The sequence below is a fragment of the Gymnodraco acuticeps genome, unplaced genomic scaffold, assembly GCF_902827175.1.
Source record: "Gymnodraco acuticeps unplaced genomic scaffold, fGymAcu1.1, whole genome shotgun sequence".
NCBI lineage: Eukaryota > Metazoa > Chordata > Actinopteri > Perciformes > Bathydraconidae > Gymnodraco > Gymnodraco acuticeps.
This window is the reverse complement of record NW_022990590.1, coordinates 1,265,018-1,283,004: the sequence shown is the minus strand read 5'-3', so window position 1 is coordinate 1,283,004 and position 17,987 is coordinate 1,265,018. Positions and strand designations below refer to the sequence as shown.

The window sequence follows — 17,987 nt, the reverse complement described above, 5'->3', positions numbered from 1 at the left end:
GGAATCAAAGAAGATAAAAGAGGAAAGGAAGGAAAGGATGATCTTCTTCCTCTTTCCTTTCCTTCTGCCCATTGCATTGTGGTATTCAGCGGGGGGAAGACCACTGTAGTGAGAGAGCCTACAGCATCTAACGCATACAAATGCCAGTGGACACACATCCCCACCCACACACGTGAATGCACATTGACACATACACATGTCAGATACTTGCAGCTGGAGAAATCGTGATAGCCTAACAAGACATGGTTCACCGTGTGTCCTTGTGTTCCTGCTTGTGTGTAGTCAAGCTGTGAGGTATATCACTGAGAAGACTAATACTCGCCCGCGATTACGATCAAACTTCCTAAACAAGGCATCCTCTTTAGAAACCTTATTCTGACCCCCCTCTCTGTCATGCATTATTAATAAGCCTTCTAGTTAAAAAATCAAATAAAAAAACCTAGCCCTGGTGAGATAAATAGACGTCACACATTAGTTCTGTATTGCACCGGATTAGGAACCGCTAAAAAGGAGAAAGACGTGGGTATAAACTTTTGGAACAGTAGCAGTTTATCGTAATGCTCAATTCGAAATGAATCAAAAGCAGTTGTAATATTCTGACGTATTCCTAATACTGACTCTCAGAATCAGGAGTACTTTATGTATGGGGAATTAGAGATTTAAGAGCTTGTGCCTCTATGCTAACACTTAAACATAAACGTTATCCTTTACTTTCTCAATGATATTACTCGTGCGAACGAGAAAGTATATGGTGCGCACAAATTAATAAAGTGTGGCTTCGTTTTATTTTAATTGAGGCCACAAATTACATCTCGTGCGCACAAATTATTTATTTTTTCTCTCTATGAACCCTCCAGGGCTCCGTAGGTTGGACATGTATCATCACCTTTTCTGATAATATAATTAATCATTTTGTAGGCAAAATGTCAACAACAAAAAAGGGCTGGTCCAGCTGATTGAATTTGAGAAGCTTTTACACATTTTAAATATGTTTATTTGTTGTAAATTGAATGTCTTTTAGTTTTGAATGAATGGCCAAGCAAAATACCTCGGGGGTAATGGGTTGTTGGTTGGACAAAACAAGCAATTTAAGCATGACATATTGGACTTGAGTTGTGGTAACATTTTCCAAACTTTATTGATTTTTGTGACAGGATAAAGCAATCTACTTAAAACCTCTGACATATTGTTAAATAATAGGGGGGAAAGGAGATGTAGCCTTAAAAATGAAAACTTTGGGGTAAGGGAGTGTTTCTTTTACAACAACAAAAAAGTCTGTAGACATTGACTTTAGGTAATTGGATTCTCATTTCTCATTATTATCTTTTTACAATAAATACAATTGATGACATAATCAAAATAATAGTGGCAACCATTCAGTACAGCAACTATAAGAACTCCACATGCCATGTCATTCCTATCCATCTATCATAACAAACACAGCAGCTCGTCTCTAAATGGATATTTAGTATGATAATGTGACACAATAAAAATCAGCTAATTGCTGATTCTCCTGGTTATTTACATGCTAATGTTGTTATGTCAGCTGGCAGCCATTTTCTTCCACAATGAACGTTTGCTTTAGCAGTTCATCACTCCCAAACAACCAAGCCACTGTTTATTAAATGCAGACTGTTAAAGACTCAACCCTATGCCATGGTTTGGGTACAGTCTCCACCCATAAGGGATACATTAACAGTTTTGATACTTTGGAGCCCCTGCCCCAGAGCTGTATCGGCTCCATTAGGGAACAATCAGTTGCTCTGAATAATGATCAGTGAAAAATCAACAGTTATTAACTGTAAAAATTGTGGTGAGCAGAGTGTGCACCCTCAGCTATACGCTCCCCTGCGAGTGCCATGCATGTGTACGGTCATGTCATTACATGTTAAAGTGCTTTCCTCTGATGCTGCAGCGGAGCAGAGAGACGGAGGGCTGTGATGGAGGGGAACAGGGAAACATTTGATGTTTGCCAGTTGAAGGAATAAGCCTTACTTTGGGTTGTGCTTTCCACAGAGGCATGCTGGGATTGAAAGAGCGCTTGCCCAGGGCTAAAGGGGATTTTTGGTGGGCGCCACACATCCAATTACCACGGTAGCATCACAGAAATCAATGGAGGAATGCACACACAAACAGACAGATGCACACACACATTCACACACTTGCATGCGGGCACGCACACACACAGATATGTTAGACACCCACTGCAGGAGACTCTCACCGCGGAGGGGGCGCAGCCAAATGTCACTATTCGGCTTCTGCTGGATCGGCTGCTGCGGAATTCATGAATATTATCAGCACGTGTTGATATGGCTTATGATATAAATATGGATTGCAATATGGAAACACCACCCAGGTTCCACCACTTTGGAGAGCATTATTAATGCATTCAGAGAAGCTATTACTGGATTTGGATGTGCTCTTCTGATGAGGCGAGAGGAGCTGCGGATTCACTAATACGTTGAGGTTTATTGGTGCATTTCAATGTTGTTTTGAAGTCTTCTGTTCCTTGGCAGAAGCTGAGATTTCTAGCTGTTTAATATCCCTGCCAACAAACTTTAATAACTACATGGTCCCCCATCAGCACACCAAACACATACACCCACGAAACCAAACTCATTTATAACACAACATCCTGGAATTAATGCATTCAGACTTTATTTCTACCTACCCAGGTTAATAACTTTAATATTTCCTCTTACCTCAAAACGCGGGGCCTGAAGGCCAAATGGGAAATCACACTTCACCAGACGTTACTATGAAATTGATTTTGTGATATATTTTTAATTATATGAGATTTGTCATGTCTTTCAATAACGTGGTGAAATGGCCCAGAGCACCACTTCTCTTGTATTGAAGCTGATAAATCTCTGCTATCTGTGTATTGGTAGATCATCTGTGCCACTAGAGAAGAATATGACTCGAAATGTTGTAAATACACCAATAATAAAAAAACATTTACAAACCTTAAGGTTATTATTTAAATGAGTTTTGTATAGATTTTAAAATCATTTGGGAAGCTGCGTGTGTTGTAACTCTTTTTCATCTTTCATATTTGACTCTTAACCCCGTAAACAACCCTAAAAAATAGAAGCAACTTATGCATTCAGGAAGGAAATACTGATGTTCTTCTTGAGATCCCAAGGATTGGCACAACAGTCCCCAAACAATCAACCATAGAGCGACTATTGACCTGCAATTGCACACAATCAACCTGACCCCCAATTGAGCTTTGAGGATAAAATCCATGGCGAGCATTCGGAGAAAGTTGCTGTTCAGGAAAGCTTTTCTGCTTAGCAAAGAGACCTTTGATTACAACCCAAAAGAAGGCCGATAGAAAATCCACTCCAACACATTGTTTAGCAACCTCCTCAAGGTAATCACGCCAACAAAGGTTCACTGGAGAGGCCAAAATAGCCCAATCCTTATTATCAAGATGTCTTTACCACTCAGAGATGATGCCACTCTTTGAGGAGTTTGGTACACACCCAGACCTGAAGGAAATAATATTGTTGCGTTCAAGCGAAAAGGCAACGTGAGGCCACATGGAAATAAAATGGAGGGAAATGGGGAAAGGCAGAAATAATGAAAAAGGGGCCAGGAGGTTGTCTCAAGCTGTGAATGTGGCATGTGAGACGGGCCTGCTCCAGGCTCCACTCATCTTCAAATGAAATACATCTAAGTGACATGAAAGGCGAGTAAAAAGGACGGCCAAGTGGTGACTCTCTGAATGCACATGTATTTGCATGTGAGCTTTTGTTCTTCAAGTCCAGGAACATTTCACAAAGGTGTAGTAACTCCCTGCATTACACTCGCAATGACAAGATACGACATACTGATATTCCATTACGGAAAATGATCCGATTTCAAGCTGCACATAATACAATCTCAGCATGCAACAGCAATTTCTGAATTAATCAGTAGTTTGACTTGATATGCAAAGTCTTAGTTTGGTAAGGCTCATGTTACGGTGCACTTCAATGAGGTGATTTTCTTGTTAAAATAAAAAACATCCTCATGAAACGAATGAAAGTGCCTTTCAAAGCATGCCATGAATAGTGGACGCAAGCCTTTCTTGAGGGTAGGGTAGAGTGAACCATATCAAGGAAGAATTTCATTGAAGGGAAAAAAGCGTGGGATGATTCTCCCACTGTTTGCAGCCAGAGAAAAGATCTCCAAACAGAAGCAAACCACATACTCTGGAGACTCTTACAGACAGGGTCATGAGTCAGATTGGATTGCTAATAACTCAAGGCCAAAGAGTGCATTTATTTGACAATACACCCTTGAGAAAACTCAGGCAACGCTGCTAAATGAATTCTCTAGGATTCTGGACTTGGACTGTATTGTAGCTAATAAAGTAATTCCTGCATTGCACACATGTACACTCCAGGTACCAGTAGTGTAATGTAAAAGCTTGAGCAACATTTTGAGGTACTTGTACTTTACCTGAGTATTTTCATTTCATGATACCTTATAGAGGTTTTTCTAGAAGAATATAGTATGAGGGCGCTGACCTTGTATATAAGGTATATCAATTCTCGCGAGAACATGACGCCCGTAAACAAGATGGCGTCGCAGACATAAACAATAAAGTGACGATCGAAGCTCCGTAAAAACAAAGGTGTCTATGCCATGTGACGGTCTATTTGACACGATTTTCATACTTTTAGAGTAATTATACTTTTTTTTTGACGAACAGAAATATTGTCTCTGGCATCACTTTAAAACTTTATGTGGAAAATGTGCATTTTGATATGAGGGCGCACAGCGAAAGTAAGAGGGTGCAGCACCCCTGTTACCTGGTTTAAACACAACTCTGCTTTAAACTTCTAATGTATTTCCTTTTCGAGGCTAATATCGGACTCCACTACAAGTATTTCACAGCTCTACTTTTCAGATTTCGATAATAAGCTTGTACAATCAACCCAAGTATAATAAACATTGAAATATAATCATAGGTTTAAATATCTTGCAGCAGTATTTAAAATAATTTAAATGAGCTTCACCTTTACCAGTTTTGATAGACTTAGTAATGCATCAACAATCATAATTGTATTTAATGTATATTATTCTGAAATGGTATAAGTATATTTTGATGGACATGCTTTTGTACTTGAATGAAGGACTGAGTATTTGTACGACTTAGTATTGCTACTTTTCCTTAAGTAAAAGATCTGAGTACTTCTTCCCCCACTGCCAGGTACTGTGCATTGCAGAGCTTTTGCTGCAGCAGCCTGAATAAAAACAAGAAGGGAGACGGCAGACAATCAGAAGAACTTGGCGAGAATGCCAACATCTGCATTAAATCTCGCCTTGAGATTTCTTTCCACCACTTAGTGAAATCTCAGAGGAGAAGTGCTTCTCTTACTCCGGATAACTCTGCTTGCTTTGCCATGGGAAGCCATTAACTGACAGCACACGGCTTGAGGTTATACCCATGGGTGCAACAGCCTCTGGGATATACTGTGTCTGGCGGGGAGATGAAGAGAGCATGACGCCAAAGAGATTAGCTATTACATTGTGAATTTCTGTTAGAAGAATACGGTTTTTAGAGACTATTGAGGGATACGCAGAAAGCCAAATAATACAAAAAACAGCTCAGCAGGCGCTTTGAGAACCCTTTACAACCGTTGGGAGGTTTAATAAATGTAAAAGCGTACGTAATCACTGCATCACATGTTAGCAGGCACTTTGAGGCATGTTCAGCATCCACGAACAGTCTTGCCTCATAAGGGACGTGTGAACGCGGTTATAAATTACAATGCTGAATTAGAATCTCAGTAAAGTATTGCCCCAGATAGATGAAAAAAGCACACATGCAGAAAAAAAACAGTACACTTTCTCTCACACTCAAACTGTATGTCTTGAAATGTATAGTGCCTCTGCAGAGCCACAGCACGATGATACGTTTCCCTTTGCCAGCAGGGGAATGACTAGATATGAGAGAGGGTGGGGGGGGAAATACAGCACTGATACATGGTGTGGGCGGGAGGGGCGAGGGTTGGTGTTGACATGATTGTGGTCTTATCCAGGGGTGTGTGTGCGGCCCCCCCTGATTTTCGCCAATGCTTTTGGAGCTTGATACAACTGAGGGTGTCATTGTCAACACATTTACCCGCCACTGTTTCTGCTTGTCAGAGATGCTTAAGCATTATTCTCCACAAAGATAAGTAGGCCCCTTCCTGCAGTCGCCTCATAGCAATGAAATGGTGGTGATTTTTGAAGAGACACATTCAGCCTCCTCCGAACCTTCCACAAGCATGCCCCCCCTTCCTTCGCTGCAATCTCATCTGCTCTCGTGCGCAATTGTAAGGCTGCTGCGAGGAGCTTTCGTTTCTGCAATCACTTCACATTTGTTTCAGCGATTGATTTCCTGGCATGTGAGGGGAAGGAGAGAATGAGCGAGTGCGTAGGCGGCGAGGGAGGGAGGGGAGGAGCGAGCGAGCGGGCGAGGGAGGAAACAGGGAAGTCAGAGGACGTGCAATGCCAGGCTCACATACTGTCACCATGACAACAGACATCACTTCACAGGAGCAGCACTTAGGATGCCTGTGTGGGCTGAAGTGACATAGTTGAAGGTTGGCATTAGCCTCTTGTGGGTGCCAAACTTACCAATCCTCTCCCGGCTTGCTATTTTTCGCGCTTTATTTCCTTTGGTGTGCTGCTAAAAGGCGCGTCCTGTTGTCAGCTATCTGTTGGGATTGCTGAGTGATTTGTACTTTGTGTGTGTAAATGCGGGTCCTGCCAGTTTGCCTTAACAAAGACAATTCAATTGACTCAAATGCGTGAGGGAAGACAGGAGGAGACATTCATATTCAATGAGCGCCTTTCATCATTTGCGTCACTTTGAAGCTCACTAGCATGTATAATTCTCTGTGATTTGAAGTTGTGCCAATCATGGAAATGATGACTGCAGATATGGAAACACACCACAGACACTTAAAAGGATCTATCTTAGCAGCTAATCCTGCTGTTCATTAAGGGAAATCTGTAAGACTTTATGGGGATACACAATTGATGTTTTCAAATGCAAAACTAATGCATGACTCATCAAGATCTAATGCATGTATTATTGGCTTATATAAGACTAGCTTTGTATTAATAAATTATCAAGTTTATCTGATGATTTAACCCTTTATGAATAGTCAATTTACAATATGAATTTTAACAAACAGTTAAGTCTTACATTAATTAGCATATCATTAAATTAGCTATAAACCAGGTAAAACAGGCTTAGTCTTTTGCTGCCTCTGTAAAAGCATAAATGCACTTTTTTCCCCCTTTGTGCAAACATTATAAAACTGGCTAAAGGGATTTTGGAATGCTCTTATCGACCTGCAGCATGTACAGCTGCATGTGATTCACATACAGAATACAGAGTGAACCAAACTGTATTGCATGTAGGAGGCATGATGGCATAATTACAGTGAAAGCATGGATGTCTGTTGAAAGAAATGGAGGGTCATGAGGCAGTAAGATAAACCACTGAACATCCAGTCAGTCTAATTTCAGCTACACAGCTTAGGATGAGATCCTGTATGACTTAACTGTGAGTAAATGTTAGAAATTGAGCGGAAAATGTAAAACTGGAACACTAGGCAGGGCTCCAGCTCATATGAGGGGATCATGCTTAAGCCTGTAGGATTTATAGTCTATTGTTTTAATTACAAGTTTAATTGTTTCACCAAAGTCTTTCCCTCAGAGACTGTGGGTGTTTCTCAATGTCAAGGAAGGATGCTCCAGAGCCACTATTTCAAGGATGCTACGTCATCGAGTCCCGCCGAAGGACTGTTCCAATGTCCAGGCTCCTTGGAATTCTACCGAGCCCGGCGTCCTTCGTAGCGAGAAATTGTGTATCCTCCGCGGTCTTAAAATCCCCACAATGCTTTGCGCACGGACCAATTTCCAAATCTTTGGCGGAAATCGCGCTCCATTTAAGGTGGGGCCTCGCATATGACGCACACCTGCACACCTGTTAGCCTGTTCCACCGTTCTTCGTTTTCCGAGGCTAGGAAGGATTCTTGCCTCGCTTCTGAAGGAAGTGACTTGGAGGACATGTCCTACCAAGGAAGCGTCCTCGACATTGAGAAACACCCTGTAAGTTTTGGAGTATGCTACAACATTTGCATTGACCAGACATGAGAGGCTTCTCAATACTCAAATTTCCCCTCCTCGACTCCTCGGTCCTCCGGTAGTGACCCGGAAATGAATTTCAGCGCGCCATTTTGAAGGACGTCTCATTTCTCTAAATGCACACCGAGGACCGAGCATCGAGCGTCGAGGAGGCTCTCTGGAGGAGCTATAACCGAGGATACACTGATGGTTCCTCCACGGCTCCTCCACGGATGCATTTCCGGGAACGGTGGAGGCGTGACACACGGCCGGACTTATCTCAGCCAATGACAGCTATGCATGCATCCCCTGGTTATTATTTTAGAAACTGCTTTCATCGTGTTGCGATGTTTCCAGAGAGAACAGCTGTACGGTCCGTGCAGAAAGCAGAGCAGTGTGTATAATATATATCACTCAGTACAACAGGCCTACTCTCTTTATTTGCTTTAGTTTAGTAGATATCTACAAACAAAGAGTCGATATTTTTCCAAGACCATTGCTTCACATAATAAAATACACAACGGCTTATGCTTTTGGAGCTGTAGGTGTGTGTGGTACAGTGTGTAGGTGTGTGTGGTACAGTGTGTAGGTGTGTGTGGTACAGTGTGTAGGTGTGTGTTGTACAGTGTGTAGGTGTGTGTGGTACAGTGTGTAGGTGTGTGTTGTACAGTGCGTAAATGCGGCGGACAGACGGGTCTCAGTTGGTTTGGTGTCCTCTGCTTACTTTTAATAGGCCTACTTGTAAATACAACTTTTGGCCCGTAATTTCAATTCCCCATTTCAGCGACCAGAGAGAGAGGGGGATATATCCAGTCTCTGATTGTGTTACGTTATTATGAGAGTGCTCTCATACTTTAAATTGTATATATTTATATGTGTGTCCCCCTGCATCTGTAGCCTGTTATTGTCTCATTATACCGCACTCTCAATGAATTCAAAGTAAATATGTGGGGGAACAATGTTCAGCTGATCTAACAGAGATACAGCGCTATGACAAAACACTTGACAGCTGATGCAGCTGTTGCCACGTAATAATGAACGGATGTCTCTTTAAAATGACCGCTCAGAGGAGAGGAGTTCTCATTTCTTTAAACATCTGCTGCTTCCCCTCCTCTCTCCTCGGTTCCCCTCCTCGGTCCTCCGCTCGCATCTCCTGTGGGCGGGTCTAAGTCTCGAGGAGGGGAACCGAGGAGGGGAGTCGAGGAGGGGACATTTGAGTATTGAGAAGCCTCTATGGGGTGGCGTTTTGATAAATACTTTTTTTTTTAAGGGAGCTGCATTCAAGTTTATTTTTATCGTTTGTGTTTTTGTAAACCACAGCAATTTAATTTATAACTTTAATTAAGTACAATTTTCCTGTACTTTTACATGAGTATTTCTGCATGCTGCTTTAAGCTTCCTAACAGGGTTATATTGTAGTTGTTGTTACTCTACATTTACCAGACAGCTGTTGCTTCTTAGTTTGCCAATTAAAGGCTCAGCACACTCACACAGGTGTTTTCAATTACCTGGCTAATTAGACTTTTAACAGGTGTATTGGGTGGAGCTATGATGGCAATTACATTATTTCACACAACTCTGTGCACTGATAACAATCATAGCAGGGTAAATTTCCCTGCCGCAACAGATAAAACAGAGTCAATGAAAGGGTGAGGGAGATCAAACACAGGTTGTCCCGGGGATAATTAGCGGTCGTAAGTAAAAACACCTGTGTGTGTACTATGGGTTGGCGGATGCTTTGAGAATATACATACATCACAAATTGTATGATCAATTTATAAAACATGATGCTAATGTTATTTTAAGAAAACTATTTCCAACACATTTTAAATAATTCAATTGGCCTCATACTTGAAGCAATATGAGAACAAATGTTTTTGTTTGTATTAACGATTAGTTCTTATTATTTTAGTAGCCATTGATTTGTGGGATTCATCAATGTTTTTCTTAGTTTTGCTCTCATCTCTCCAATTCTTGGGCACCTGCCAGAGTATCTGCACACGGCATTACACCTGCCCTCTGGGGGCGTTGGTTATGCTAATAATTAACAATCAGATACACACCTCTAATTTATGATCAATAGGGATTCATCATTCAGCACTCCAGGGTAGATTTGGATGGTTAAGAATGTTTGGTGCATCTGGAGTAGACCTTTTTTTTTTCTCAACAAAAGATTAGGGGGAAATACAAGGACATTTAAGATACTATTGCTCCATGAGGCCCACTGTTCCTTATATAGTCATGTAGGTCTAGACTGCAGATTTAGACTGAACTCTCAGTGGATGTGATTCACCACCTGTTGATTATACGCTACATGCCATTATGTAATCGCTGGGAAGTAAACTACTTATTTTATGTGTGCAGTCTCTGGATCATTGAAATATATCTTTATGGCTGATTATTGTAAATTACAACAATATGCAGTGAAGTGCAGACAAGGCAGGAAAGAGTGACAGTTCGATGGCATGCTCCAAAGGTCCCTGGCAGCCAAAAGAATGACCTTGTTACTGACTTTTCATCTTTCAAGCAAACAGCAGACTTTATGATAGTACAATGTATCCAGTCCATCAACTTCAAGAAATAAAACCATTAGGCTATTACATGTATAAATGATTAGGGAAGGAAGGGATATGGGAAGGAAAAACAATGCAATGCCAATAAGAGTCTAATGAGACATACTGCAACTGCACCAGACCTATTGACCAGTGAGGCTTCTAGAAGCAACTTATGTTGGCTTTTATGTATGTTCATTGGACCATGTAACACTATTACATGAAATTAGATCACTACAGATAGAAGCCATGCTGCTCTTCTAAGCAATATTAGCAGGACCAAGGTTGCCATTTAGGATTAAAATCTTGTTTTTAATGATCCAGATGATGAATGGCCACTTCATCAGAACGTCAGAAGACAAAGGGAAGACTATCAGTTACTGGACTTAATTTAAAGAACAGATTCTAAATAAAGCGGGGCGTGAGGCCGGTGTAGTCATGCACCGGGACAGGACTTAATGAATGAATGGCTACAAGATCATTAGCAGCAGCTCTCTGTACCCAGCACTGTACAGAGCAGCACACGTAGCTCAGGGTTTGGGGATGTGGGCTTAACAGTTGAAGCAGCCAGCCATGTTACAATAAGCTTATTTGGTCCGCGGTGGGGATTTGGCCTAGTGATCCAGAGGTAAATTGTGTTCATGAACTCATCCAAATCCTCACAGTAGGAAAGTATTTCAGCTGTTTATGACATGTGAAAAGTAGCCAGAGCTATATTACAATCCTTTTGAATAGTTTTGAACAGAAATCATAAATAATATATATATTCCGTTCTTCACAGGTGCGCACGACTCTATCTTTGCTTTAAACTCTGCATAAGTGAACAGCAATGGAATATTGTCATTGCAGTAGTAACCATACAAATTAAAGCTACATGTTTCTGATCCTTTTTTGTTTTACTACCACACTATACACAGCAAAATGTTCCAAAGTAGCTAAAGGGGGCAAAGAGAGGGCAGAACTGAGAGTGGCATCGTTCCAGTGGAGAGTCACACCGACACAGACACACACCTCGCATTAACATGGGCAACACTACCTCACAGCTAAACGGGAAGTCACAGAGATAAAATTGAGAAGGCACTTTCAGTGATTTTACACAAATGAGAAGTATCACTCAGCTTGTGTCGCAGTGATGTCTTCAGAATTATCGCAATTTTGACTGGAAGATCACAGTTTAGTTTATAATATTACTATGAAGTTTAAAAGATAGGGCTTTAGCCAGGCAGGAAGTGTTACATTTAATTATGCTTTTGGCTGTATTATGGGAAAAGGAGGATTCAAACAAAGGACTACAAATCTGCCTCAATTTGACCATAACAATTAAAAAGGGCTATACTAAACTTATTCTGAACTTTTAGCATACTCTACGTCTGATTTCCCGAATTCACCACACTGTAAAAACATCGGTTTCTTCTTAATCGCATTGTACTAAAGTATTAAAGTAAGAATGTAAACGATTATCCGATGAATACTGAGAACAGCAGGAGTGCGCAGACTTAAAAGTCGAAACATTGTCTCTGCGGTGTATACTCAGCGGCGGTCTCAGTGGACTCAGTCCTAAGAGAACTGACATTGGGTATGATTAAGTTGGTGCTATCTGAAGCCCCCTTCTTCTCCTCTACTGCAACAAAGTACTTCCTCTGCACCGTACCCAGCTGTATATCCTCATTTGCCTCTGATTGAAGCGCATACTGTAAACGTCCCTCCGCTGTTCCCCGCGGGAACGGAGAGAGAGAGACAGGCAGAGCAGAGAGACCGGCAGGGAGGTGGGGGCTGAGAGTGGGAGGATGGAGAAGAGATAGAGTTATCCGCGGTCTCATTATGGTGGGAAATGTGAGGGTCCCGATCCAAGGGAATGATGAAGGACTCTGTGGAGGAGGCCTCTGAGAACCAACAAAGACGGCTTTAGTTTCACTGGCAGAATGCATTTGCATAGCTTAGAAGCCAAAGCGACTGAACCGGGGCTCATGAAAAGAAACCCCAGCAATTGCTTGGACTTCAATGCAAACGAGAGGGAGAGAGAAAGAAAGAGAGAGGCAAAGAGAGAGATGGAGAAGTGGGTTGGGAGAGAGAGCAGTAGGAACTTTTTCTCTTAGCATAACACGAGATAAAACGAGATCAGGAACATCCATGCATCCCATGGAGGTTGTCGCCGAGTGACTTAGATTCAAAGAGAACATACTGAAGAGCATCTCCAGATAAAGCAAGAAACGTTTCCATGCTACCATAAGTGTCATGTTCCATTGATGCGGTTTAATACCATTATTGAGGGCAGTTGGGTCGTCAACAAACATTAATTGGTTATCAGATAATTACCAGTTGAGATCATTTGCCAGGTTTGTATGTGCTTTCATTTGCTACGGCAGAAGAGCAGCAGAGGTCAAGTAATAGAGCAATCTCCTGGTGGAGGGTGTGAGTGCGCGTGTGTGTGTCAAAGTGATGAGGAAAGAGAGACACTGGAAAAAAAGAGGGGAGAAAGAGTGGAGCAGATGTTGTACTTTAGTGGTGTCTCTCTTTTTCCCTCTGTGGCCTGGAGTCATGGAGGGATGACTAGCCTTCATCAATCCTCTTTAATGACTCTGGCAGCACCACTTAACGCACTAGTATGTGATTTCTTCATTATTACACCATGATTCCATCATTTGGTCCGCACCAATGGCGGTTGCCGATTCTAGGGGATAAAAATAATCATTGAGAAAAGTCTATTTTTCGCTAACTGCCCTATTCATCTGCTTTTGGGTCATTTTGCAATCCAGGGAAGGAAAGTGATTGCTGAGGCTTTGAACGCACCACAAAAAAGAGATGGAATCGGGTGATAAAAAAACAGTGTGAATAACTATTATTGAAATTGATTAGACTGTGAGATAGCAAAGAAAAAAAACATACCTCGTTTCAAAGTAAGACCAAAGTAAAAACATTCAGGCCTTGCCCTCTATAAAAGTATGAGACTCCACCACTTCAAAGTTACTGCCACCATAACATGTTATCCTCTCACAGCCCTCATTTTATTCAACCACATACTGCCTTTTTTATTACATGCGGTGCAGAATACTCCATTTCCTTGACACCCTTCTCTCGCCTCCCCCTCCTTCATGTGTCAAAACCTTCAGTGAATACAACGGACGAAAACCCAACTTGCATGTTAATATTTTCAGTGTATCAATAATAAATGTTGACTTTTGAACCTTGCCAATGAATTTTTACTCAGGGCACCCCTCTGGAGACACAGTACGCTTTAAACATGAGGCATGTAGAGGACCTACCCAATGGCTCTTTGCCAATTAAAGGGATTTTATATTCAAGGTTGAGTATATAAATGTTTATATATCTGCTTGTATCTAAGCCATTTCCCTTTAGCAGTGCCAGTTAAAGCACCAATAAAATAAGGACAAATGTAAGTCTTAACACATTGACTGTAGAATAAGTTAGTCACTGTAGTGATAGGGAAATGGGGGTGACTGTGCTCATGGGAATTTTCAGGCTGAACATCATGATGTATATGCAAACACAGACATCTGAATTTCAAACAATTCCATCTGCTACACCGCCCCGTCTCGGCTGCTGCTATAAGCCCACTAGTCCACACATGCCTCTATGGCAACACCACAACGTGCATTATGGGATATGATTCCTTCTAATGAGCTTGCATCTTCATCTGCACCCACACGCTTTAGCATGGAGAGCCGGCTTGCACCAAGGATCCACAGCTTTGATCTGACATGCATGTGATCAGTATTGATGGTTAACGTCATGCTTGTCTCCCCTGAATATATGTGTATCTCCGAGAGACTGTTTTAGTAGATGCGAATATCGAATCAAGTCAAGGCAATGCCGTCTTGAGACATCAATGTTGGATAAGAGGTCATGCCCTCAGGCTAGTGAATTCACTAACTCTAAACAACAACACACCCACGTAGGAATCTAACACTGCTTAATGAGGGCTTAGAGAGTTTGAAAACTTGAGTAAAAATCGCATTTTTAGGCATTGTGAGATACATCTGCAACAGGTGTTAGGAGGAGAAATACGGCTATCATTGCACATACATGAGAGAGCGGTTATGCAATCGCTGCCCTGGCATGTGCTGTGATTGAATCATTTATCTTCCATTGAGCACAGGGGTCGAGAAGAGCAGGCCACTTTGGGAAAATGTTGTTTAAAAAACTGCCGATAAGATGTTAGTAATGGAAATGTGAAAGAAAATGCTCCCAAATGTTGTGTTACTTGTGGCACTTCATCGTTGAAGTGGCCTTCATATGAGATGTCAATAACAGCAGTGCCACCCCCCCCCCTTCCTGGCCCTGAAGACCCCTTCAAGTGTATAACAGTGAGACTCCTGCTCCAGAGCAAAATAATAGATAAAATCCTGACGCATCATTGGTCGGGTGCAGCACCACGACTGTTGCCGTTATGCTCACGGTAATGTTTCATTGCTACATCATCTCTGCACACACAAGATAGCAACAAAGATATTTTATGGTGCTTGGCAACAGCCTCTCAAATGTAATTGAACCTCTTAACTTGACCTCGCATTCCCCCTGCACAACTTCTGCTATGCTGAGAGCCGCTGTCAACACAGACAGGTCGGAGATGTGCACCTCAAGGTTTCCTCCATGTCCCGATATAAGTGCACATGAATCATTACTTCCTCATACTGCTGCTGCTGCTGCTGCAAGGATGACGATTAATATGAGACATCATCTGTGCCACTGGTTGCACAAGCAGACAGGGTAGGAGACAGACATGTGTGTGCGTATGTATGTGTGTGTGCATGGGAGGGAGAGACAGAGATAGATACAGACTGACAGACATAAGGAAGAGGTAGGTGGATAGAACCACCACACATAAAAATAATTCATGACTGTGCATACTAAACGCCGCTGCTCAACTGATTACTGTCCTCTTGGTGACATTTTAAAACACATTTATGCCGCGTAGACCTTTTTGAATGGTCATTTCAAAATGACATGTATGTAGGCTAGCAGCCTGAGAGGTCCCCATGTTATAATATATGAATATAGCCAACACAAATCTAGCACTATCATGAGTGATGGATTGGATGAGAAAAGGGGGCTGTGTATGATTGTCTGTCCATGCGATTTGCTGTATACACCATAGGTATAAACTCAGGGTTGGTGGGAACATTTGGAGGCTCTCACTCAAACATGACACGAGTTGAATTGTATTTATCACAGGACCTTTATGAGTCCAAGAATGAGTGACAATTTATGAGCGACCACTAGTTTTTACAAGGTCATGATCACGTTTGAGTTTTGCATACACTCACCATACACTCCTTGGCAACGGATGCCCTCCACGGCCAGCGCCAGCAGCCCCAAAACACAGATAATTAGATCCATCCTCTCACGTTAATCTCTGCATATCCAGCTCTCAATGGCAAGAAGTCCTTTCCGGGGCGGTGTGACTGAGGCACATATACAGCACCGCTGCGATCCACGCGTCGATTAATTAAGTCTCAGTATTAGCTGTAAAGGTATGTATGGCCGCGGTTGGAGATCAGGCTCAGGTAGCGGTTGCTTTGATGTCCACCGCTATGAAGAACGCGGAGAAACGCCGCGGAGGATGTGGGGTTGTGGGCTGCAGAGAGCCCGGCCTTTCAACAAACAGCAACCTCTCCTTGACTCCAGGTAGTGTGCGCGTGGACTTTAGCGAAGACTCTCGAAGCGCCAAACCGAGGGTGCACACTGATGCTGTCGACTATCACAGGCGGACGGAGCCTCGGTGCCCGCGGACATAGCTCCCTACAAATCCAGCTGTGGTCACGGAAGCTGCTGCTGCGTGGACTGCATGCTGTCAAACGAAGCCATCACCTCTGCTTCACCAAAACACTGACGCTGGCACTGTTTTCACCTTCTGGGCGGTCGTCAAAGCTGCTGTTGCAGATACCAAAGTGGAGTGCGTTCACGCAGTCACATCACGACTGCACCCCGACTTATGTCTACCGGCGGCGGTGACAAGGGGAAGGTCCAGTCTGAGGAGAGAAGCGGTGGAGGTTTTTTTCCCCCTCCACAGCACCTCGGAGGCTCTAGCTTTTTTCCTCGGCGTTATGATAGCACTTTTTTCGAGTGAATTCACGAGACGGTGGGAGCCGGATGTGCCTGCCGTGGAGCCAGTTGAGCATCGGTCACGTTGCGCAAATACGTGCTACGGAGACCGAGTGGCACCGCAACCGGTCTGTGGCTACGTCAAGAGGTGCGTGGCTTCCAGCGCTCATCTGTATGGGAGGCTTCGCTCAGCGTCGGGAAAGGCATGAGAGGCGCAGCTGCTGGATGCTGAGAGAGAGGGAGGGAGGGAGAGAGGGAGGGAGAGAGGGAGGGAGAGAGATGGACCATTGGAATTCAGGAGATAGCTTTGACAGTCAATCAAAAGCAAGAGTCTACCCTGCATGCCCATGTTTCACCTCGCATTCTTTATCAGATAGAGGAGATGTGATGTCATGTAACATTGATCTCCCACCTCAGACTTGTTTGGCGTGACACAGTGAGATGTCTATGTTAGTTTATCAAGCACACACTGCTGCTGCTGCAACACACCTACATGTTTTTGGATAATGCATAACTTTAAAAGAGTTGAAAAAGTGGATGCCCAATGGGGTCCCAATAGGCCCTCGGGGTGTCCTGCTGGCAGTTCCAGTGGGCTCCTGGAACATTTGAAAAACCCCTTGTTAAATTTGATTTCAAACTAAAAATATCCCAATTAAAAATGTTTTTGACCGCAGGTTTCACCTCATTATTTCCCTCACAGTACTACTGACTTATGGGCATATGGATCATTTCAAATGAAAATAATCATTATATTGTAAATGCTTCAACTTCAATTCTGTTTGAACTGTTTAATATAAATACTGGTATCTATAGTTAACTAGGTAAAATATTCACACTATATATGGCTCCCTAAAACATATATTTAATTAATTACCACCAGTATCTACAAGTTGGACGATAGTTGTTTCCTAGCAACACAACAATCCAATTAAATTGTATAATTGGAGTAGTATTTTCCCTAATGAAGCAGCACATGTTATACTTCACAAATGGGGATGAACTTCAAGATTCTTAAATAAAATATACTGTGTTCAAAATAAAAAGAGATGTCCATGTGATGTACATTTTTATTTCCAAGGCCTTGTTGTTTGGTGCAGCAAATGTTTATTCAGTAAGTAGGAGGCGTGTGGCGCAGTGGATAGAGCGTTGGTGTTCGGATCAAGGGAGCACAGGTGCAATATAGCCGACACAAATGTTGTTGTGTCCCTGGGCAAGACACTTCACCCCAAATTGCTCCTGTGGGGATTGTCCACAGTA

General features: G+C 42.5%; 1 protein-coding gene across 6 annotated transcripts in view; it reads right to left on the bottom strand.

Annotated features, from left to right (window-relative positions):
- Positions 1–16,922, bottom strand: part of mdga2a (MAM domain containing glycosylphosphatidylinositol anchor 2a) — a 203,606-nt gene extending 186,684 nt beyond the window's left edge. For all 6 annotated transcript variants that reach the window (XM_034228593.1, XM_034228594.1, XM_034228597.1 and 3 more), the window contains exon 1: positions 15,953–16,922. In XM_034228593.1, coding sequence (XP_034084484.1) covers positions 15,953–16,025 — 73 coding nt within the window. In that variant the 5' untranslated portion in view covers positions 16,026–16,922. The remainder of the gene's footprint in view (positions 1–15,952) is intronic.
- Between the last annotated feature and the right edge of the window lie 1,065 nt (positions 16,923–17,987).